The 23,679-nt window shown below is 38.2% G+C and overlaps 4 protein-coding genes across 13 annotated transcripts; 2 read left to right on the plus strand and 2 right to left on the minus strand.

The window, feature by feature from the left end:
* Nucleotides 1–933: 933 nt before the first annotated feature.
* LOC135618259 (proline-rich receptor-like protein kinase PERK9) lies at nt 934–3,553 on the plus strand. The gene is made up of 4 exons (XM_065119130.1): nt 934–1,470; nt 1,574–1,671; nt 3,090–3,158; nt 3,230–3,553. The coding sequence occupies exons 1-3, from the start codon at nt 1,086–1,088 to the stop codon at nt 3,141–3,143; spliced, it is 537 nt and encodes a 178-aa protein (XP_064975202.1). The 5' UTR covers nt 934–1,085; the 3' UTR covers nt 3,144–3,158; nt 3,230–3,553.
* A 973-nt stretch (nt 3,554–4,526) lies between these two features.
* LOC135585355 (G-type lectin S-receptor-like serine/threonine-protein kinase At1g34300) lies at nt 4,527–7,104 on the minus strand. Of its 3 annotated transcripts, XM_065122225.1 has the most exons (4): nt 6,950–7,054; nt 6,734–6,852; nt 6,063–6,157; nt 4,527–5,974 (listed from the first exon to the last, which is right to left on the minus strand). In XM_065122225.1, exons 3-4 carry the CDS (start codon nt 6,130–6,132, stop codon nt 4,761–4,763), a joined length of 1,284 nt encoding a protein of 427 aa, XP_064978297.1. In that variant the 5' UTR covers nt 6,133–6,157; nt 6,734–6,852; nt 6,950–7,054; the 3' UTR covers nt 4,527–4,760. The 3 variants fall into 3 exon arrangements, with proteins under 3 accessions (XP_064978297.1, XP_064978296.1, XP_064978298.1); XM_065122224.1 differs by lacking the exon at nt 6,734–6,852 and having other exon boundaries at nt 6,950–7,104; XM_065122226.1 differs by lacking the exon at nt 6,734–6,852 and having other exon boundaries at nt 6,063–6,134; nt 6,950–7,031.
* A 1,458-nt stretch (nt 7,105–8,562) lies between these two features.
* Nucleotides 8,563–16,692, plus strand: LOC135619838 (transcription factor MYB36-like). Of its 6 annotated transcripts, XM_065122230.1 has the most exons (9): nt 8,563–8,682; nt 9,505–10,269; nt 10,497–10,578; nt 11,651–11,770; nt 11,898–12,002; nt 13,247–13,320; nt 14,850–15,038; nt 15,528–15,657; nt 15,882–16,692. In XM_065122230.1, the coding sequence occupies exons 6-9, from the start codon at nt 13,260–13,262 to the stop codon at nt 16,537–16,539; spliced, it is 1,038 nt and encodes a 345-aa protein (XP_064978302.1). In that variant the 5' UTR covers nt 8,563–8,682; nt 9,505–10,269; nt 10,497–10,578; nt 11,651–11,770; nt 11,898–12,002; nt 13,247–13,259; the 3' UTR covers nt 16,540–16,692. The 6 variants fall into 6 exon arrangements, with proteins under 6 accessions (XP_064978302.1, XP_064978303.1, XP_064978304.1 ...); XM_065122231.1 differs by lacking the exon at nt 11,651–11,770; XM_065122232.1 differs by lacking the exon at nt 10,497–10,578.
* Nucleotides 16,693–17,164: 472 nt separating this feature from the next.
* On the minus strand, nt 17,165–23,668 carry LOC135619836 (uncharacterized). Of its 3 annotated transcripts, XM_065122227.1 has the most exons (11): nt 23,528–23,668; nt 21,741–23,439; nt 21,551–21,672; nt 21,356–21,465; nt 20,749–20,944; nt 20,585–20,677; nt 19,488–19,547; nt 19,283–19,357; nt 18,578–18,658; nt 17,457–17,878; nt 17,167–17,341 (listed from the first exon to the last, which is right to left on the minus strand). In XM_065122227.1, the coding sequence occupies exons 2-11, from the start codon at nt 21,820–21,822 to the stop codon at nt 17,188–17,190; spliced, it is 1,395 nt and encodes a 464-aa protein (XP_064978299.1). In that variant the 5' UTR covers nt 21,823–23,439; nt 23,528–23,668; the 3' UTR covers nt 17,167–17,187. The 3 variants fall into 3 exon arrangements, with proteins under 3 accessions (XP_064978301.1, XP_064978300.1, XP_064978299.1); XM_065122228.1 differs by lacking the exon at nt 19,488–19,547 and having other exon boundaries at nt 17,166–17,341; XM_065122229.1 differs by lacking the exons at nt 19,488–19,547; nt 20,585–20,677 and having other exon boundaries at nt 17,165–17,341.
* Between the last annotated feature and the right edge of the window lie 11 nt (nt 23,669–23,679).

The raw sequence follows: 23,679 nt of genomic DNA on the forward strand, positions 1-23,679 counted from the left end.
TAGATCCACTTAAAAATATTGGTCTAACTTGATAATTCCAAGTCATAATAGGATATTCAAATCGAATAACACACGTAAATATATAATTATCGATCTATTCGATCGAACATACAACTCGATCGACACTCTATTTTTAATAAAAATATGAGTGAAATATATATATTTTTTAATTTTATCCCTTGTCAATCTCATTTATTATTTATTTCTTATTGCTAACTTTAAATTTATAAATTATATGGTAAAATTATTAATTTAAATACATAGTATTTAAATCATCCATAATAAATCGAGCTTCAATGTCATTTAATAAATTATATATATATATATATATATATATATATACATATGAAATAAATAAAAGAGGTACTAATTTTGTAGGAATTATAATTTCGCCTAACAGAATCAACACCCATGTATTCTCCTCCGCGAGACAACACACCTTCGGTCAAAGACAACACAACACGTCGGTCTTCCTCGTGTCGGAGTCTGACAGTTGGCGCCTTACTCGTGATAATATAAATGCGACAAGCGTCTAATCTATCGTGCTTACCAAATTACCGGAAACCCCTACATCCAATCTCTAATTTACCAAGCTCTCACCCACTACCTTTACAACGCCAGCGCGAGACCAAGTGTAGATAGTGGCATAATTGGTATTTACTGCAACTCTACGTCCATTATCCGCCGAAGCGGCCTTGCAGCTTTAGTTTTCGAAACCCGATGTATCCATGGATTAATTATTATCTACTCACTAAGTAGTTACACTGGTGCTACCTCTCTTGTGATTGGTGTGGGATTAATTGAATTGTCTAGTAATGAAGCGGTGAAGAACGGGTAGATACGTAATGGGTGGAATTATTTTAAGATTCGGCGACAGTGGTCTCTCCTTTGGTCGGCACGCAGCAGAAAAGCGAAGGAAGAAAAAGAAAAGCCTCGTATACCGTTTGAAAGCTCGAACGCCTTCTTTGCTACACGAATGGTGACTGCGTTCTGCCAGTCCAATGCCTCCTCTTTACCTCTCCCCCTGAAACCCTAACACCACAAGTCGCTCCTCCGATCACTTGCCCCGCTCCTCTTCCTCCGCCATGGCCTCCGCGCTGGTGCGAGAGGCCCCGCCGCCTCCGGTGATCGGCAAGGTCGGGAGGTACACAGTCTTCATCACCCCTCCGCGCACCCCGAAGCCTTCCGAGGCTCTTGAACCCCAGGGCGCCAGCCTTGGAAAGGTGGCTCCTTTCCCGGAGAAAGCTACCTATTCGCCGTCCCCGAAGCTCCCCGAGACTCCCAGGTCCCAGAGCGCCAGCCCTGGAAAAGTCACCCCGTTGCCGGAGAAGTCTGTACCTTCGCTGTTCACGGTGCCGGCATCAATGCCCCCGGTGCAGGTCCCCCCGCTGCAGTTCGATAAGCCGGCGACCAAGTCGTCCGGGTCCGTGTTCGGATTCTTCTGGGACGCCGTCGCTAAAGTCCAAGATGGTACCTTCTTGTTGAGATTTTAGGTTTTATTTGGTTGTTTTCCGGGAGTTTCTTCGAATGAGGGGTTCTGAAAGTTTGGTGCTTTCATGGTTTTCATTCCTAGTGCATTCAAGCTTCGATGAGCGCTTGGCGGATTGGTTTGGATTGGACCAGTCGAAGTATCAGTGGGCGTTGAACGATTACTACGAGAATAATGGAAAGGTTAGCGCCCTTTTCCTGTGGTCTACAGGTTCCTGGGTTTTATTATTATTTTTATTATTAATTTTACTTCAAGTAGATGACTCTCAGCTTTTTTTTTTCATTCATCTAGTTTAATATATGGCCCCCTGTTGGGTGTTTAGATCTATGGCTATGTTCAGGTTTGGATGTGATGAACAACATTTTACTTTATAGACCTTCTCAAATGTCAGATACCTTCAGGAATTGTTGGATCTATAGTTATCTTTAACTTGTCATGTTGCATTTTGTTAACTTTTTTTAGGTTAGTTTATAATACTTCAGGAATTGTTGGATCTATAGTTATCTTTAACTTGTCATGTTGCATTTTGTTAACTTTTTTTAGGTTAGGTTATAATATTGATGCTGGCAAGAGTTTCAGTAGCTAGTAATAAAATTTTTAGATGCTAGTTTGTCCTGTTTCAAGTTACTCTTTTCTTATGTTTCTAGTCTGTGTTTGAAGAGGTGGAGAAAGATGTGGGTTGCCGGGCAGCCGGGATGGATGTTTTGACTTTGGTAGTTTTAAGAATTCTTTATAGAGAGAATTTGGTACAGATGGACATATAATTTGGTATGCTTATGAGTGTTTAAGTGGAGACAAATTTGTTATCACAAGTATTTCTAAGTACTGTATTTATTTTTAGAAAAAAGAACAGGCCGGTTTTAAAAGTAGGCAAGTTTGACTGTTTCACACTGCATTTTCTGAGACTTTGTGTTTTGCTTGTCATGTTGATTTGCTTTTGGCTAATTTAGAATCACGAGGCAGGAAAAGCTAGGGACAGGCATAGATTTACTGTGCTTTTGCATGGTAAACAAAGCACAGCTGAAGTTGGTACTTCGGTATTAGATCTTATTGGCTATCTGATTTAAACATTGAGTGTTTTAGAGTGATAGAAACTTATGGTGGCTTTGTCATCTTAGAAGGCAATCTGAGAGAGAAATCCTTGTTTGTGACACAAGATGACAATATTATTAGGTGCCTGATATATTAGATGGACACCTCAAGATATAAGATGACCTTAATAAAGGCCTTGGCATAACGAAGAGGTTTTGTTTTACATGTCTTAATTCAAAACGGCTCATAGCTGGACTTAGTGCACGTGCTTTAGTGCCACAAATTCAGTGATTGATGCTTGCCCTCTTTTTCTTATATCTTAATTTCTTCAACCTTCTTCATACTCTGTAGCAAATATTATCTTATATAATATTTAAACAAATTACAAAAGATAGTCAAAATGCCTGCTCTTTGTGTTTCTTTGCTTTTGTTCGCCTTGTCATGCATATATATTTTTTTAAATGAGGCATAATGCAATTTATTTACTTGATCTCTTTTTGAATTGTGATTTGTTTTTGGATAAATAAATTCCATGGTATGCTGATATTCCACAACTTCTTCATTGCAGGAGAAGGAAGTTGGTAAACCAAAGGAGGTTGTCAGCAAAGAGCTAGCTGCCTGATATTTTAATAATTAGGTGATGTTGGATCTCCATTTCTTCCTTTGTGTCGATGCTTTTCTAAATCTTTCCATCTGCATTTATTGTAGGAAAGCTTCTCCAACATCGATGTGGGAATTATGAAGACCGAAGACGTATATGGTTAAACACCAAGCATATGACAGTGGACATGCTCATGTGAGCCTTCCTTAATGACTGTAGTGCTGCTACCATATAATGCCATCATGCAGATTTCTCAGATATAGGGTCCAATCATGGAGGCGAATATTTTTGGCAACTGGATATGCTACCAAGTCTGTACTTTCACCTGTTGGCATTTTTGTGCATGCACTTGGTAAACCAGTCATCAAAATTATCTTATAATGTTTAGAACATTGTACAATTGCAAGCAATCGAAGCAATTGTTTTCTCTACCAATGGCATTACATGCTGTTCTTGCTAAGTTTAGTTTTATCATCTTAATTACTCCTGGAGTTTGTGGTTTGGATCAATGTCATAAACAATTCAGTTGGAAGCAACAATGTTGCTTGAGCTCTTCCTGCCCACAACTGTTTCAGAATGTCCAAGACATGTCTTGTTTCAAGTAAGTAATATTGTATGACTTCTTGATGATTTTTAGTATCTTTGAATACAAATACACCTCATAAAATTATGTATTCTTTGTTTCTCTAATTGCAAGCTTTTTGTTCTAATAAAAATATGGTAGCAGAGAAATATCATTGCAGAATTATTTGCATTTACCATCAATAGGATACATGTTCTGCAGCTTTTAATTCCCACTACTAAACTAGGCCATGAGTTGTTTCTGATCATAGTACAAGTAAATCCTATAAAAGTTTTAGAACAGATGAATTCTCCTCTGATTGAAGACATGAAATAGTGCAATAGATTTTCATACTTTGGCAAAGAATGTCTGCAGCTGGTTGCTGTTATTACAACACTAACTTGATGACCAGCAGGAAGTCAAGGCAAAGTAATACTGTAACATCAAATCAAAACAAAAGCAAGTCATTCAATCACTCCTAAATACTATGGATATAAAAGGGGGTGATGAGTTCATTCAACTTGCTTTGTGTAGTCTGCCACCCAAATCAGCAAAGGCATGATTACCTTTGCTGGTTCCACCTCTTCTTCCTCGGACATGCACATTTTGAACCCTGAGGTCGTGCATTTCCATCATCGATTGGATTCATGCTTGGAATTCGAAGAGGAATCAGCTTTGCTAGCAAATCACATGCTTATATAGAATGCTGGTTGACCTTGTTTAGGTGTTACAAATCATTTATTGAGTACTTCGATTCGATCTAGTTCGTTAATCTTATGGTCAAGTTGTTGCTGAAGATTAACTCACCGTGGTTTTTGAGAGGAATCAACAGGCGCCGAAGCTAATAGATCTTCTTCTGGCAGAAGAGAATCTTGCAGTCAACTGTTGGAATCTTTCCTTGGGTACATTACACATGAAAGAGGACACACGGGAAGAGAATTACTTGAACTGGATAAAGAGGTGCATGCAAGCACAGAAGTGTTCTTGGTGCAACCAAGTTATATTCTCATGATCATAGTTACAGAACTACTTCATGATTCTTGGACAGAATCATAATGCTTGGGTGTGTAATCTGATCACGATGAACCGCTCACTTCAGTGTCATCTTTGCCGGTCGCCCTGCTACTCGAGTATGTTGTGCTTGTGATCGAACTCCACAGAGCTGAGCTCGAGCTGTCGGTGTCCATGTGCTCAAACGGGTTATCTACAGCAGGAATCTGTTGCTTCCACTCCAACATCTTGACGACGCAGTTCATCTCAGGCCTGGATTCCGGCTGATACTGGATGCACCTTAACGCCACTTGACACATCCTCTCTGCTTTCTCTCGGTCTTCCTCTTCGATCCCGCACGCCGACAACATGCTCTCCATCTCACCTTGTTCGTACTTCCGCCACGCCCAGATGGGGAACCACTCCCGGCTCTCAACCTGCTTCGCGTCATAGTTCCTCCGCTTCCCCAGTATCTCAAGCAGAAGCATGCCGAAGCTGTAGACGTCGCACTTGTGAGTCACAGGTAATGGCAGCCACATCTCTGGTGCGGCATAGCCCGGAGTTCCCCTGCCTCCTCCTCCTCCTCCTGTCGGCTTAGTGTTCTTCTTCCTGTCGCAGAGCTTTGCCAACCCGAAATCAGCAACCTTGGGGAGGAAATCTGGCGTCAGAAGAATGTTTGCTGGTTTGATGTCGTAGTGCACGATCTTCTGCTGGCATTCCTCATGCAGGTATCTGATTCCCTTTGCCGTCCCGGTCGCGATCTCGTACAGCTTTGCCCACTCGATTCTACATTTGCGGTCGAAGAGGTGTTGATCTAGTGATCCATTCTCCATGAACTCGTAGACCAGTGCCTTCACTGTTTTATCGAAGCAGAAGCCATAGAGTTTGACCAGGTTGATATGGTACGTTTTGCCTATGGTGCCGACTTCCGCCATGAACTGCTCCTCTTCCTTCTTGCCCGAGGTTCCATGGAGGACTTTTACTGCTACATGTGTGCCATCCGGAAACTGTCCTTTGTAGACTGCTCCATTACCACCAGAACCCAACTTCTCCACATAATTCTGCGTGAAATCCACTAGATTCTGAGGTGTAAACCTCATGGGCTTGTCTTTAAGGATGTTATGGAGGAACTCTTCCATCGGTTCCATTTCAATCCTTGATTCCTTGTACATGGAAGATGGAGTTGAGCCACTGGGTGTCATCATTCTTGAATTGGTCGAAGACCTGATGATCTTTTGCACACATCTTATGATCAAAATAACTACCACAATTTGTACTACTCCACACAATACCACAATTGCTGTCCAATGAAGATTCAGACAAGAAAAAGCTAAGTAGAAGAAGCTCCTTGTTTGATTTCAGGAAAGAAAGATAGAGAGAAAACTCACTTATTATGACAGGAACAGATAGGCCATTCGAATTCGAAGAAGCCGAAGAGTTGGTCGGAGAATTCGACATATCTGACAAAGTCGGCAGGATTGAGCTGTTGAGGTAACTCATTCTGTGAGACACTTGATAAATAGATTAAGATTGATACGTAACTCAGATTTGATGTGCTAATTGTCCCATCCTCAAGAATAAGTATCTATTCATGTAGCCTTGGCAAGTATTGTCAGATTCACTTCAGTTAAGTACTGAACTATTAAGCTTATCCTTCCCTTTTGCTAAAAAGAGAAAAGAACATGAAAGAATAACTTTTGGCTGCTTATCTTCATAGTTTAATTTTGAGAATGAATTTATTTGATTCACCAACAAGCTGATTTAGCAAGGAGATCATGGCATCAACAAACATGGCTTCCTTTCACCAAGTGAGAAGATTTATAAGAAGTCTTCCTAGAAGATGCCCAAGTATCAATCTATTGTGGTCCAAGCCCTGGAATTTGCATCATGGATTCACAAACACTGCATCTGATCCTGACTAGAGGTAAGTCTCAGTTTTTCTCATTTAGTTCACAAACTCATCCTTCAGTGGTCAAGTAGTATTGCCTGGATTCAAGTTCTACTGCTAAAGATTTATTGCTTAGATTCAATTTCTATTGTGACAAAATCTCCTTCATACCTAAAAATAGAGTGTCAGCAACCATTTGAGTTGCAGTTGTGATGAATCAGAAGCCATTACCATGTCAATTGGCAAACTTTTTTCTGCAAGTTTATAGCTCACTATGCTGAAAGAAGTATCTGTTCCATCTGACCAGATTTTAGTTTCTGGTGAAAGAAAGAAAGAAGAGAGTTTCTCAAAGGAAAGGAAGTGATGAGGCCAGAAGATAAAACCTACCAGCTTGTTCAGTGTTCAGCTGCTGCAGATGCTTCTTCTTCTTCTTCTTCTTCCACTTACTCTTCCTTCATCTTCTGTGTTCCTGCAATAAAACCCAACTTTGAGAAGAAACGCAGGTTTGTCTCCCAATAATTGAGGGTCTGTAGATAAATAATTTTCTACATGAAATTTACTTCCAGTCCACATATTTTTCTGTCCTTATGGATTAGGTAAAAAGCATATCAACCAAAGGAAGCAGAGAGCAGCTAAAAGTGCATCATTCAGGTTTGTCTCGTTTACATAATTATTGATGGTATCTGATCTAGACAGTTTTCTAAATGAAAGTTACTTTAATCCACAGCAGATTGTTTTCTTCTTCTTGACTATTCAAACAACAACTAGTCAAAGAATGCATCCTCTGGTGGCAGACAAAACCCAACATTTTACAGCAGCCTTGAGACAAAAAAATTGCAATAGTGAGAGATCAGAGATGATGAGAACAGCTGATCATGATTTTAATAGTCCCAAATAAGTCTTGGTTTATGTGGAATGATTAATCATTGAAAAATATCAGACGAAAAAAAAATGTTTCTGTTGCTGATTCTTACCAAAATCCATCTGGTAAAAGAAAATCTATCACATAGATAAGGAAATTATATATCTTTAACTAAAGCAGATATATGAGGTCTTCTTACAATCTTTAGGAATAAGAATCCATGCTGTTGCTGACTCTTACCAAAATCCATTTGGTAAAAGAAAACTATCTCATTGAAGAGGAAATCATATATCTTTCATCAAAATAGATGTATGAAGACTTCCTACAAACTTTGGAATAAGAGATCCATGTAAAACTAAGTGATCATACTTGTAAATACAAGTGAAGTGGGTTGGAAACTGTTTATACACCCATGGCAATTCTACTGATGTTTTACACTGGAAGGATGTGAGGAGATTACTGATGTTGCAGCTTGTGGTATGTCTTCAAATTTAGGACTGCCACCAATAATATTTTGGTCACTTGGTGGCTAATGTGCTAATGTATGCTAAATTCATAAAGTTCATATGTTCATTTTAAAGTTCAGTAGTAGTGAATTAATCATTGGATGGTCAGAAATCCAATGTCTATTGGATTAAGTGGTTGAGAAGAGTGTTTAAAGTGATCAAAGAAACCTACTTCAAGAAAACAAAAAGAACATGCAATTCAACACATTGACAAATGATTCAATAATATGTAATCTTCTAATTTAATCTTGTGTGGTAGTATCTCACTGTAAATGAAAAGTCTAACATAAATAGGATGTTCCTTGGAAACTATTTCATTAAAAAATATTCTATAGATAAAATTTTCCTAAATAATATAAAAATTCATGATCTATATTTTTTTTTTCTTGTTCATCAGATAGGATTTTAGCTTGTATATTCTAATAGAGTTAGAAAATTCTAACATCTTTTTTTTTTTTTTACATCTACATTTCCCTCAATGTATATTCCTTTCATTAATTGAGATATAAGTTAATGTATATTAAAAAAAATTACATAAATAAAAGTGTAATGGTTAATCACTTTTTTATTTTGCCAAAAAAAAATCATAATATGTAGTGATAAAAGGGCTTCTTTTAATTTTGCAGGCTCTCCTCTCCGCCCTCATTACTTAACCTTTTACCGCACGCAGAAGGGATTCAGGTGTTAGGGTTTGAGTTTCTACTTCAACCATTCGAATCCCCCGCCAACTCTCTGGCGGAATCTTCGACGAGGTCAGTTCTCGCTTTCCTCCGCTTGTTGCCGCTTCTCGGGTTCAACTTATTCTGTTTCTGCTTTATTTTCCTACAACGAATTCGAGAAAAATCTCTCTTTGATATTATTATTATTCTGTCTGTGACTTTAATTGATATCGGGTATTCTTTTTGTACTGTATTACGCGATCTATTTGGTTGATTACATTTTGTTTGGCTGCGTGAATTGGTGAATTCGATTTCGACCGATGCCTTTATCACGTTTAGCATATGGGTTCTTGATGGTCGGTGTTCACTTAAGTTTATTGACGTTGGTCGCCTCCTAGTTGGACAGTCGGCTCTTATTTTAGGTTTTTGCGGGTTGAGTTTGCAGATGAATTCTTTTAGATAAATAATTGTATATCTGACACCTTTTGATTCGACTATCGGCTCTTATCTTGCATCTGTGTCTTGGTGCGAGGTTGAATGATTGAGGCATGTAGGGGTGTCGGTTTTTGTAGATTAAAACCTAGTGGAAGGGAGATTTAGCTATTTGTGATCTCCAGATGGCCAGTTCTTGATGAGTTCTATGTGCATCTATCAATATTTCAATGGCCTGCCTTTTCGATTTTAATACTTTAATGGCTCAGATTATGTTGTTTTTACATTATACATTTGCTTTTTCTTTTGGTAAAGCCCAATCTTCCGAATTGTTTCTCTTTTGGATGACATCATTCAGATCCTTAAAGTATATGTTGTCTATGTCCATTGAACGGAAAGAATGTCATAGAAAACATAGGCATGGCTTTTTGTGCACCTCTGACCGGAAGGATTTTGACACCAACCCCTGTTCTTTGAATCTAGAGGGTATATGAGTGGATCGTAACTGGGAAGATGTGGCTTGCACAATCTGCTTGGATTTTCCTCGCCATGTTGGGCCTTTCGTGTGTGGTACTGATTAGACTCATTCAAATTGTCTTGACCGGTTCATAAGTGCATATGTGGTGCCTATTGTTGTGAAAGTTACATCACTACAGATGGGGCTTCAATGGTATGCATTCAATACACTTTTTCTAACTCCAGCAGCCGATCAGCCTGCCCACTATGTAGAGGAGATGTAACTTGGTGGGCTGTTATCGATGAGTCCCGTCGATGCTGTGAAAAGAACACTGTTCATAAATTGGCAACTTGACTGAGCTGCAGAAGCATGCTCAGATGAAACAACCCCATTCAGGCCCTTCAGAGAAAGATCCTGCACGGCGACTTGATTGGGATAACCTTCAGCAGTCTTCAGAGATCATAGACGTCTTGAGCACTGTACATTCAGATGTACCAAATGGAGTGGTTTAGATGGGGATAGATGACCATGAAGATTTTCCTCATAGCAGGGTCAACTGGTGGTGACCTCCTCCTGTATATCTTGTAATGTACTTCATAGCGGTTCAAGAAACCGGCAGAGCTCAAGAGGAAGCAGAACAAGAAGCAGTCACCATTGAAGCTCTGATGGTTCAAGTCTACAAGATCTGTAAATACACAAGAGTACAGATTTGTTGAAACCAACAATGAACTTGCAAACTTATCAAAAAGAAACAATGAACTTGCAAGACGTCTGATCCCCGGCCACTACAGGTAGTAGTAGAACTTTATTTTCTGGTTCTTGGATATTCTAGGGGCTGTATTTTTCAGAGCATGAAGCTTTATCATTTAAATTTCTTTGTCAGTAGATGTTTGGAAAACCAATAAAATACCATTTAACTTTAAAGAATTAATGAAGCCAAAAATGTATTAGATGGGACTAGGTTACCTCTTCTTGATTGCCTTGGCTTTTATCTTTGTTGACTGTACTATATATACAGATATGGCAGGAACGGATCTCATTTCTATGATGATTGGGCACCAAGAAGCTAGTCCATCATCTAGAGGCAGCTTTGCAGCTTCGTATGTCTCAGTTCTACCTTCTTTATTGAGTTAGCCTGTTGGGAATTTATCTGTGGATATTGATCTTATCTGTGGATATTGATCTTATCTGTGGATATTGATCGTAAGTGGTACATCATGCATAGATTACTGAAATGCAATTGGAAGTCAATGTTCTTAATTTCTATCTTGATATAAGCCTAATATTTGTTTTGTATTTGATGGTGAGGAGTTATAGGCTTAGATCTGCAAAGTGTATGGAATCTATTTGATGCTTGTAACGTGATAGTTATACTTTGCTTCAAAAATAGATTATCAGCTACAACTGTGTTGTGTAAATTTGAATCAATGCTTTGTATTATCATCAAATATCAAATATATAGTAATCAACAAAGGAACATCTGTTATGAGCGATTTAGTCTGGAACAAGAATGGGAATGTCTATCATATGCGGTTGGTCCGGTTGGATCTAAGAGATTGAGATAGATGGTTTTATGCTCAAAACCGGACCAACCGATTGAGATAGATGGTTTTATGCTCAAATTAACAAACGCATTCTCACCCCATGAGTTATTTACCATGAATACCATCTCGTTATTATGGAGATTATCTTTATTGTCTTCATGCTGTTTGACAACATTGAAAATTTACCTTTCGGTAGTGTTATATTATTTTTCCACATAAAAACTGAATTTTTTTTTATTCAGATTGATAATATGCATTATTGTTTTTCGCTAGCGTTGTTTTACTTTTAAATAAAAGCTATGAATTTTTCATTCAGATTGACAAGATCCCATTCTTATCACGGGGAGAGGACAGATTGGTCCTGTTCTGTCTCTCTAAAGATTCTTGCACTTTCATGGACATTATAGTTCTTGGAAGATTCTTGCACATGCATTTCCTTTATCTCTCTTGCAGTTGTTTGATGCAGGTTTCTGTTCATTTGATATAAATTCTTAGACCTAGACCTTCTTTCTAGTAATTTGTTTGTTTAATTATTAAATAAGAAGTTAGAAGATGATAAATGTAAGATTTAAAAGGATATCTGTCTTCTGGTGCATCAGTTTAACTGTTGCGTTTCTTCTTTCTGAAGTGAATCTTGCCATTTGGGATGTATGATGATCGTCTCCTTTTCAATCCTACTTTTATCTGTTGATAAACATCAGACTTGCTTGTTTACCACTGCAACATTCTTTCAACAAAAAGCATTATGGTATCCTTTAAACTTATTTAATCTTCATTATATTTTTGCCAGAAAGAATACAATTCAAGCACTAGGCTGAGCTAAGCAAACCCTAATCAATTTTGAAATTTATCAGTGTCTGGCTTTGACAATGCAGGAAAACTACTATGATACAGAGAGCCTCAAGCTGCATCATGGGTTTAACATATCAGCTAGCTGAGTTGATTCTTTCTGGGAGACTGCTGGTGGCAAAGTGAAACTGGTATCCTAACTAGTAAATCATCTTGCAACATCTATTCAATTAATTTGTGCATTGATAGGTAAGGGGCAAAGCAGATCATCTTCTAGAATCACTCACTAGCACTTACTCAAGCGGAACTAAATAATGAGCTTCACACAAATCTTACAGGTGCCCTACAAGACCACTTGAGCAACCTAGTATTATTAGTCTTCATTGAATCTTTACCCATTCTTTAAGGAGTTACCCTGAGAGGCTTATAGAGAATTTGTTTAGGTGTTTTCTAGAGGTCACAATGTGATGAGTTATTCCTTTCTTCCTATTCTACTTGATTTATATACTTGTCTTAGCATGGCAGGTCTCAAATCTTTTGTCTCCTAGACTCTATATGCGATTGAACATGAAACAAAACAATGCCACACTCTTTGGAGTGGCTTTTTTCTCCTTGGTTTCAGCAAGAAATAAGTAGAAGCTTAAAGAACAGAAATCAATTTCCTGTATAGTTTTATTGACTTCAGCTAAAAGGCATGGGTTTCTACATATCAGAACCCAACTTAACTATTTTGTTCATAATGGATGTCTTATTTTGTACTTAGACCAACTTCCAATCTGAGAACTATGACCAAAATAAAAGGTTTATGATCATAGATAGATGAGAAGAACTAGTGGATATATAGCCACCTTGGATGCCTCTTGTGAGAGTTTGAATTGTCTTCTCTGTAGCACTTCTCCTGCCCTATAAACAGAGAGAGTCTTATTGCTGATGCCCGAACACACCTAAATGGTTCCAAGTTCAAGGCAAGGACAAAAGGAATATTACTTACATCCCCTCCTTTTGGTGGATTGCTTATATCCAAGTCTTCACCTTCAATATAATTAATTCCATCATTACTGCAATGAGGACTGCCTATTGGGGTCTTCTACCCCCTGTATCAAAAAATATGTCAAGGTCAAAAGCTAAAGTTTTTTATTAAAAAAAATTTAGTACTAAAAAAATGAAAATTTGGCACTCTCAATTACACACACTTTTTAAATGGGAGAGGCCCTAATCCACTTGTCCAAAAATTTAAGAAGGAAGGGGAGGAGATGTTTTCTACTTGGGCCTCTTCATTCTTACTCTTTTTGAATGGTAGGAAAAAGCAATCAGAATGGGCATATTTAGTGTGAGTTTCTTCAAAATGATTGTGATGCAAATGGACCATTGGATGATTGGATTGTTGGTCAGACATGATGTTTGTTGATTGATTCGTTTGGTTGTTTGGTTGCAGAGGTTGAATCTTCATGTTGCTGAGCAGGATTCAAGTGATGGAAATAATCTCTCTTATAGAGATAAGACTACTAGGTTGGTATAACTTGCATGCTTTCAATGGTTATAAAAAATAGATTGGATTTCTAATTTGATATTACAATATGATGTCAGTAATTCTTTTAAAGTATCACTTGTATATGATCTGACTATAGGTAGTTTTTCATAAAGATATACATTAACAAAACTTAATGACAATAACAGATCCACATAATCTACCTAATATAGTTAAAGCCATCACAATTTAATGTATATATAAGGAAAAATAGCTTATATAATTAAGGATCCAGATTTTCTTATCATGATCAATCTAATTTCCAAAATTGGGGAGTTTTGAATACAGCTAAGGATGCATTTTTCATATGTACTCAATTTTTAGAATGAAATATTATCTGTATCTATTAGGAGGGAAATCAGTCAGCAAATTAGCTTTCAAATCATGTAAAAATGCAAGCTGACACTGTTATTTGGTATGCTGAACTGCCTCCTGTCTTAGAGATGTTGGTTCCTAATGATGCAAACCATAATGGTTGTTTCAGACTTATTTAAGTTTTAATATATATTTTTAATTTCCTTTGGTAAAACAAAACAGCTTACACTCACTTCTGTCTTAGAGATGTTGGTTCCTAATGATGCAAACCATAATGGTTGTTTCAGACTTATTTTAAGTTTTAATATATATATTTTTAACTTTCTTTGGTAAAAGAAAATAGCTTACACTCAGTCCAAGGACTAATCAATTAACCAAACTTTAAGTGGGTGATTCTATCTGCATACTTAGCCACTAATATCTATGCATGCATTGATTGAGTAAAGCTCAAGGTAGATGATGTATGTGTCACAAACCCAGACATTTGTCTCATAAACTGGTGATCAACCACAACTCCTCCATCTCCACAAGTCAAAACATAGTACGGCCACAAATAATCTAATCATGAATCTTGATTAGTTAGGAACAGAAATCTTTGGAATGACTTCATAATGAACAACTAAAGTACTGATGCCAAAGTTTAAGTATATAATTTAGGTGCTAAATATATATAACTAGGCATAATGAGTCATCCAATATATTATCATAAAAATAATGCAGATTATTGTACAGAAGCTTTCAGATCACAAATCAAATGAGAATCTAAATTATTTTTGAGGTGGCCAATCATGCATCCATGCCAATGCATTCATTAATAGAACTTTTCTTAGGTTCAGTAGCTCAAGTCAAACTTCTCTTAGTGGGCCATACAACCCATTATTTCCATCAGGTCTTGTATCCAACATTAAAAGAGATATATGATCAAGGCAAGCTTCTGCTGGAGTTGTGTAGATCTCTCTGAAAGCTTAGCATGCATGATGGACTGCGGCAATCTCAATAAGATTTGTGATTCCTTTTTTGGTAGAGGTGGAAAATTTGAAGATATGAAAACTAATTTTAATTTGGAAAGATAGCAAAGAGCATTGACTAAATCAGACCCTAGATCTTATGCACTAAGCATCACATTATTCATCTTTCTTTATTAGTGTCTTCCTATAAAGCTTGCCTCACCTTCCTTGGTTGTTCTCCACCCAAGGCAAGAGACAGGTGCCCTTTGGGTTGTTTAGAGAGAGAGAGAGAGAGAGAGAGATGGGCAGAGCCCCATGCTGTGACAAGGCTATTGTGAAGAAGGGACCATGGTCTCCTGAAGAGGATGCAAAGCTCAAGGCTTACATTGAAGAGAATGGAACTGGAGGAAATTGGATTGCACTGCCTCATAAGATTGGTTTGTTACATCCACAAACCCTTATTAACTAGATGCTTTGGCATTTGATTATTTTTCTTCTCTAGGAAAAGATTAAGTCATGTGGGGGTGTGTGTGTGTGTGTCTACATATATATATATATAAAAGGAGATGGATCATCTTAGATTCTTACAGAGGAAAAAACATGGAGAGTTCATATATAGAGTACATGTTATCATGCATGCTGTGTGTGTATGGTTTTCTTGAGATCATGGATGGCCAGTTTATATAGAGTACTGCCAGCTTCTTGTTTAAGGTTTGCATTCATATAATTTCTGATGCAGAGCTGTTCATCCAAGAGAGAATATCATAAGTATGATTACATAGAGATGGAGCCAATCATAGCTACAGTTGTCTTCTGATCTTATTCATGACTGGGTCTGAGAAATGTTGTAGAGTTTTATGAGAAGAAACCTTCCCAGAACTTTTTTTATGTATATATGTGAATTTTGATTAGTGTTCGTTTTGCAGGATTGAAAAGGTGTGGCAAAAGCTGCAGACTGAGATGGCTAAACTATTTAAGACCAGACATCAAACGTGGTGGTTTTACAGAAGAAGAAGATCAAAGAATCTGTAGCCTCTACATAAGTATTGGGAGCAGGTAATTCATTCATTCATCTCTCTCTCTCTCTCTCTCTCTCTCTCTCTCTCTCTCTTCCTACTTCTTCTTCTTTACTTTCTCCTCCAGATTTAGAATACATTATTTTCTTGATAAAGTCTTCTTCTTCTTCTTCTCTCTCTCTCTCTCTCTGCTCAAACTATATTGTTTTGATGATTTGATGATGAAGTGATGTGTCTAATCAAGACTCAAATCTTATGCTTTAGGTGGTCAATAATTGCAGCCCAACTTCCAGGAAGAACAGACAATGATGTCAAGAACTACTGGAACACCAAGCTACAGAAGAAACTATTCGGCAAGCGAAAAGAACCACCCCTCCGCATCAACCATGTTCCAACCCTACCTGCATCAGCTCTCGAGAGGATGCATCTCCAAGGCCTCCTCAGCTCCCCCTTCTCCTTCTGCAGCAACCCTGAGCCATGGCCAAACCACCAGCCACCAGGAGACAGATCAATTCTCCCAAGCATCTCCACAGACTCTACGCATCAAGCTGGTTTCCAAATGAGATCTGGCATCTTAAAGTCCGAGAGCTCAAGTACACGAGGAGAAGTAGAGCGTTCAGCGCTAGGGTTTCACTCGGCTTCAACCGGAGGAAGCCTCAGCATGGAGACTTCAACCTCGAGCTTCGATGCTGTGACTGCAGATCTTCAAGCTGATGAGCTCGATGACTTGCTCCACTGCAACCACTCCTCGTCCTTCGCAGGGCATCAAGAGCACGAGCTCGCTGGCTTCGACTGTTGCAGAGAAGTGTACGGTGAAAAGGAGAGCACAGATTGGTGGATCGTCGACGGTTTCGAGGATGAGTCGACGATGGTGTCTTGGGATTCAGCTTCAGCTCTCGGTTCACAAGAGTACGACGTTTAGGGATTTGCAAGAATCTATATGGTGTCAAAGAACGGTGTGCAATCTTCTTGGTAGTGTTGTCCCATTTGCGTGTGAGTTTGTCCATGTTAGGTTGCCTCTCGCATTACATCTGATGGGGAATGGATTCGTTATGAACAGAAGCTGATTCGAGTATTCTGGGACAGAAGAAACCTTTTGCTGCTCACATCCATTTCATAGCTCACATGCACACATAGTGGTGAAGGCTAAACCAACACACATGCATCGTTCCCTTTTCAAAGGATAGTTAGTGCACATCAAGCCATCTTTCTGGTGAAGGTTCTACCAAATTTGAAATCATAATCGAATCGAATTCAGGTGGTTTGGGTTTTTGTTCTGGAATCACAAGCTTCGATTTCGGTTTCGATTTTGAAACTGAAACTATTGGTTTAGTTTCATTTTTTATTTGACTCACTGATTCTAATTAAAAGAATAAATGACTCCTCCTGTACGTTGATTCAGTAAATACTGTATGGTAAATATATTTTTCAACTTGAAACTCTCTAACATATCCGATATGATAACTGATTCATCGAATACTTACGTTCAATCAAACAAAGGGGTCTTATAGGATAAGCAGTGGAATGGTCAACAAAGACATTTGATACATCGAAAAGGAGCCGACACTTGTCATAAAGCACACCAGCTGGGGAACATTTCCGAAGAAAATTTATATAACAATGGGCTATGTCCCCAAGTGATAACAATAAATAGGCAAAAATTGGCATCGAGGACGTTTATTCGTATCGTTCGTATTGAAATACAAGACAACTTGCAGCTCCACCTTTTGATCAAACCGAAAACCAAATCAGGAGCTATAACAGTTAATAGAAACTTTGATTATACTAAGAAACACTAAGAGCACTCGTTACCCAGTCTTTCGGTTAAACTGAACATACCTTCCTTCCTGCATTTCTACTCTTTGAAGGTTTGTTGCAGAATGATCTTGGATGCTCAGCTTATTCTTCCACATTGTGTAGTTATAGTAGTGACAACTATTTCTGTCATTAGAGAAAACTGATGATGCTTTCTCAACCAAAATGTTTGAGCTATCATCAATTCTATATGAGATGTCAATTTCTTCCACGACAAGGTGATATATTACGTCACCAAGTGAGGATGAGGAAGGCTTCTCAGTAAGAGTCTGACAGGATTCTTCATCACCAATATCTTCTAATCCTCTAGCAACATCGTGGCTCTCATTTTCCATGGACACATTGTGAGGGTGGTTTAGTTGACACAGTGACCTTATATCCCAAGAAAGAAGCTCCTTGATCAAGTCTTGGAACTCATCCTGAGAAGCATATAGTGATTGTTTTGCCTGGAACAGAGAAACAAACATCAATGAACAACTATTTAGACGAAACCTAGTTAAGCTTTGGTTTTCCCAGATCATACATATAAGGCTTTCAGGTGGTAAGATGCAAAGAGAAACTCCATAATGAGAACAAGCACATAATTGGTGGCCAATCCAACTACTGTGTTCGATAGACATGCGGCATAACCAGGGTATCATAAGAAAAGGTTCATGTGGTCAAAGACTTTCATTAGACCATTTCAGAAACACTATACACTTTCAACCAGTATGGATATAGAGCACAAGGACATGTATCGTTAAGAGGTACAGTAAAATCTTAGCTTTTAGCTTGCTTTAGCAAAAAGGTCAATTTTCCAGTTTCGAAGCAAAAGTTTCTGATCAAACCACAAGCAGACAACATCTGCAGCATAGCTCTTCACTTATAACTTGCTGCTATCTTTAAAAAAAAAAAAATAACTTGCTGCTATAACAATATTCCTCTTAATAGACAAGTTGAAGCCCATAGTTTTCTTAGAGGCCCTCTTGCCCATGGGTTCCATGCACAACCATATGAGACACTAATAAACTGTTTAATTACATGTTTTCAAGCAAATGTTTCTAATGGTAATAAATAGCTTACACCAGGCATCTAGACGGTGGTGAGAAATGAAGAAAAATAACACCAAAGAATGAAAAGGTTTTCATTGACTACAGATAACTTACAGCTTGCATCCAGCAACCAGAGAGTGAAGAACTAAAATCTGGAGAGAAGTTAACAGATGCCACAGCTAGCATACTATCTGCCTGCACAAATTGCAAATGATGTAAAAAAATATAGAAAATTGAGAAATTCTCATCCAAAAAATTCAGTAATAACAAGAATAAGAAGCCCATTATTCATGCATCTAACAGATATCAACATTTAGCTTCATTACATGAATGGAGTACATAATATGACAACAAGACTAAAATTCTGTTAAACTCGGTTTTCTATTTTCTCAATGAAACCTTTGATTACAAAACGTTGCAAACAATTCCCTTAAGTGTGAATGATAATTTCTAAGCGACACATATGGCACTAGGATAGACCAGGAACTCAACTGAACCAGGGTGGTTTGCAATTGATAAACCACATGTTTAAGATTCTCAAAGGCTAATTTCCAATTTGTATGTGATTGCTTTCTTGGATTCTTAGCACAATATGCAATTTGTCAGGTCATCAGAAAAGAACCTAAATTCTGACATTTGTGTGGTGTATACTAAACATTTGAGCTAGATGCAATCTTGTTCAGGAAAGATTGTGCTATGTCAACAAAAACTTTATGATGCACCTTGAGAAGGCCAATAAAAACAATTGCAGCCATTGTATGACATTAAAAAAAGTCATGTTAGCTACTCATAAATCATAACCACATTGTAATGGAGTACCTTTACCCAGTTTGGAACAGTTGCACCTTGTATGCTATCAGAATACGGCAGATAAGGTTTAATATCAAGTACCGGCTGTTGATCAAGGTCAAGCCATAAGCACTAGTTCATAATTAAAACTGCCAAATTAATAACCAAGCAACATCAGTGTACTAAAATAAAAAGGCAAACATATACTGTAGAACGAAAAAGTCCAAATGTATACCGTGCCATCAACCAAATCTACACCAGAAAGCAAAAGTGCATGTCCATCTAAAGCCTCAACCTAGAAAATATCAAGTGAAGCGAGGCACAACTTTAGGCATTAGCCATTTTCTGGTTAAAAACCATAAGGGAAAGAAATTCTATCAATGAACCTAATATCACAGAAAAAACATCAGAAGAAGCATACATTTAAATCATGTTACCTGCGGATCTAATAACTATAGATTTCAGATTTCCTAATCAGAATTTTTTTAATTTGGCTCCATGCATGCATACACACACACACACACACATACATGCATACACATATACATATATACACACACATACACAACAAGTGGCTCTAAAGTATCTAAAATCTCAAGTGGCACATGACAAAAAGCATGATTCACAAGCATCCCTGGAGGAAAAAAAACTTAGACTTGCCTCTTTTAGCACATATCAACAGTATCATAATCTTGACTTACTAAAAATCAGCTTGACGAAATCTTGACTTACTCAAAACCAAGTGAGCACCAAAATCAAAAACATTGACATTTACTTAACACCAAGAAATTAAAGTAAACCTAGGAAATATGAAACAAATAGGTTACAGCCATTCATGGGTAATTCCAAAAAGATTTGCAGTAAAAAACACAGGTTAGTTTAACACAGATTGATACTAAAATGTTAGAAATCTGATTGCAATAGAAAGTCATGCTAAAGCCTTTTGTTTTTGTCTTGTACACCTTGACAAAACCAAGAGTCATCTTAGCACTTATTCATGCTTGGGTGATTATGGTTTGTGGGTCATATAATTGAATCATTAGCCTAACAGAGACTATAGCACATACTCCAAGAAAGTAACTCATACATACATATCTTTACCAATTCCGATGGTTAGTTTGAATCTACCATCTACCAATTATTCAAGGAAATCCATTACAAGTAACAGCCATTTTTATGTCTATGAATAATTTGAAATGATTAGTTGTTTGTTATTTTTAGCAACTTCAAAATTATCCATTTGAACAAGCATATCAAGGAAACAGTGAAAATTATAAACATCACTGAAACAGGGAATCGATAAAAGCCCAATTATTTGCTTTGCTACATTACCTTGGCAACAGTGAGCCCAATAGGACAAGGCCTGTGTGGAGATCTAGTAGCCAAGACACCCATTTTACCGCCTTTTAATCTAGGCACTCTAACCTATCAAATAACATGAAACAACATATGGGGAATGCAGCTAAGGCACAAAACTCTAAAATAGGAAAAGATACCTTTGCCTTGAACTTGGATCTAGATGGTTCCCTCCACAGTTTATCAAGGTCGGTATTCAAATGAAATACATAGAGGATCCAGCAATGAGAGTATTCAGCTAGGCCTTCAAGAGCTTCTTTAGGAACTCGACCTGCGTCAAACACCAAGCATGCTCTAGCAAGTGGAACAAGCAAAGGTTGCCTTGGTGTACCATTTCTGCACAAAGATAGGAAGATTAGTTTCTTATAAATTTCTGGAATCCAAATTCACTTTGCATCTATAAGGATGGACACCAAATAATACATTCTTGATTTATATATTGGTGAAACTACTATAATACTCCAAGCAGTGCATGCTGTATATGCAGATCACCAAAGAAATGAAGCCTCTTAACTATACTTCAGTCTCTCTCACAACAAGCACTGTCTTTTTTCTAGTACAATGCATGAGAAAAATCGCCCAATAGTGAAATGTTTAAGTTTCTGAAAATTATCGTCAAAGTAATACTACAAAAACCTTTCTTTTCCCACGAAACAAAACCAGACCACAACAAAGAGAACTCACGACAGGACCTCCAACATCCATCCGCTATACTTAAGTCAAAGCTAGTGCATTTAACTTTAGCACCTGGTAGAGAAGCAGGACCGGACAGTGCCGATGGGAGCCATGGGGTAAGCTGAAGCAGCAGCCTGCTTGGATCCATCAGAGCTCTGCTGCGTAAAAGCATTCCGCAATGCCTAATAGGCTCGATCCACATATACGAAGCGCATTACAATTACCATACGATTCGCGGGAAAGCAAGAAGGAATCAACGACGTCAACCTGTTGAGCGCGGGTTCTTCCACGCCTCTCCGAAGCGCTCTTCTCGAGGGCTGCGGCGAGGGAGGCCTCGAGCTCTCGGATTCGGGACGCCAACCGCCGCGCCTTCTGATTGAAGAATGAACCTGAAGGGATCGGGGATCTTAATATTCTTCCAGGGATTCAGCGGAGTGAGAGCGATGGTAGTCTTTACCTGTGACGATGGCCGCCACTGCCGCTATTGCTAAGGCAGTGGCTGATATTTTAACCCACCCAGTTCCTTCCGCGGCGGCCATGAGAGAGACAAAGAGGGGTTCTGCGGATCGTGAAGCACCCCCTCCCCTTCCCCCAAAGAGACATGTTATTTATAACAGCCGTCATGATAGATGTACCGTTACAAACAAGATGACGGTTGAGGCGGTGGAGACCAGTAAGAGACATGTTGTTTATAACAATCGGCATGTGGGGCCGACAGATGTAACGTTATAAACAATACTCGCCTTACGATGAATCATTCATTGTGGATGTAGAAACATACCAACTCTTTGGTGAGGCAAAATTGCATATGCATTCCTCCGAAGTCAGTGTATTTCGTATTTAACCCATTTAATCCAAATTTAGAAATATAAGTATTTTTTTATTACCCACAATTTTGACAGGTATACATACATACATACCTAAAAACTAAATATAGTTTAATCATCATTCCAATAATAGTCAAAAACTTTCAGCCTATACACGTAGATATAACCATGAGGGGCATCTTTCAGCAAGTTTTGTTGGTGGTAAACCCCATCTCACTACAAGGTCCAGAATGTGCCCACCAAAGGTTGGTTTTATGGGGGAATTGACCAATGCTTGCGAGAACACCAATTGACCAAGAGTACAATAAAAAGCACGCATTCGGTGTGAGGTTGCTCAACATAACAGTAGAGAACAAAAGAACAGATAGAATGGTCTCAGGGGTTGTAAGAATGAAGAAGAATATAGAGGAAGGAATGTGCAATACTTTCATCAAAATTTGTGCCTCTAAACATAAAAAAGCAAACCAAAATCCTGAAGCATTGTTGGGAGACAAATCGACTTGAGCGAATACGGATATTTTAAACAAGCAAAAACGAAGAAGAACTAGGGATATATCATAGCTCACTGCAGGATATTAATATCAAGTAGAAAACCAAATGCAGATTGGATAATTTGACTATCAATTGAAACAAAAATAAAAATTCACAGTAAAAAAAGAAAAAAGAAAAAGTCCCAAGAAGGGTACTCATGTTAGAAAAGAGTAGAAGAAAAGTCTAAAGAGCAACAAGTCAATACAGGCTAGCAAAAGGCCTTTAGCTTGTTCAGATTTAATGAAAATGAACAAGCAACAGGAATCTTGAAGCATAGGATCTAGAATGAATCCCATACAAACAAGGGAGATCGATGAGTCACTCTGTAGGTCAAAACCCTAGAGCCACATAATGAAAGTTAAAAGTGAGAACTCCTGCCAAGCACCTGACAAGGTGTTCCAGCACAAAATAGCCCAAACAACATTGAACCTGGGGGCCTCCACAAAAGGGCACAGCAACAATTTAAATCGTTTCTTAAAGCAAAAATACTTTGCAGACTCAAATTATTTGTGAATAGAAAATATATAAAAAAAGAAAACCTCCCCTATACATCATAGTCCTTTACTTTGACAATGCGCAAGCAAACTGAAGGGAAAAAGGACGAATGCAGCTCCAGTTATCTGAAGTTTAAGTTGTCTGACCTTTCATGTTGCAGGTTACTAACCATTCAGCAGACGGCAGATCTAAGTAAAAAATCTCAACCACCTAATTGCTTCAGAGGCATACTGAGGTATGTAGCTCCTCAAACTTTTTATGTCTAGAAGAATGGGCCATACAACTATTGAAGAAGCAGCATCACTGCCAAAGAGTAGCAGGAGAAACATCTAGATCAAGAATGAAGACATTTTCAAATTGTCGAAGATGGTGAGTGAGCAAGGAACAAAACCATGTGGAGTAGCGCCGAAGAGTATCAAGCATGAAGAAGCATCTAGATCAAGAATGAAGATTTTCTCAAATTGTCGTAGATGGCGTAAGTGAGCGAAGAACAAAACCACGTGGAGTAGAACCACAAAAGCAATGAATGCCGAAGACGGGCAA

The sequence above is a fragment of the Musa acuminata genome, chromosome BXJ2-8, assembly GCF_036884655.1.
Source record: "Musa acuminata AAA Group cultivar baxijiao chromosome BXJ2-8, Cavendish_Baxijiao_AAA, whole genome shotgun sequence".
Classification (NCBI taxonomy): domain Eukaryota; kingdom Viridiplantae; phylum Streptophyta; class Magnoliopsida; order Zingiberales; family Musaceae; genus Musa; species Musa acuminata.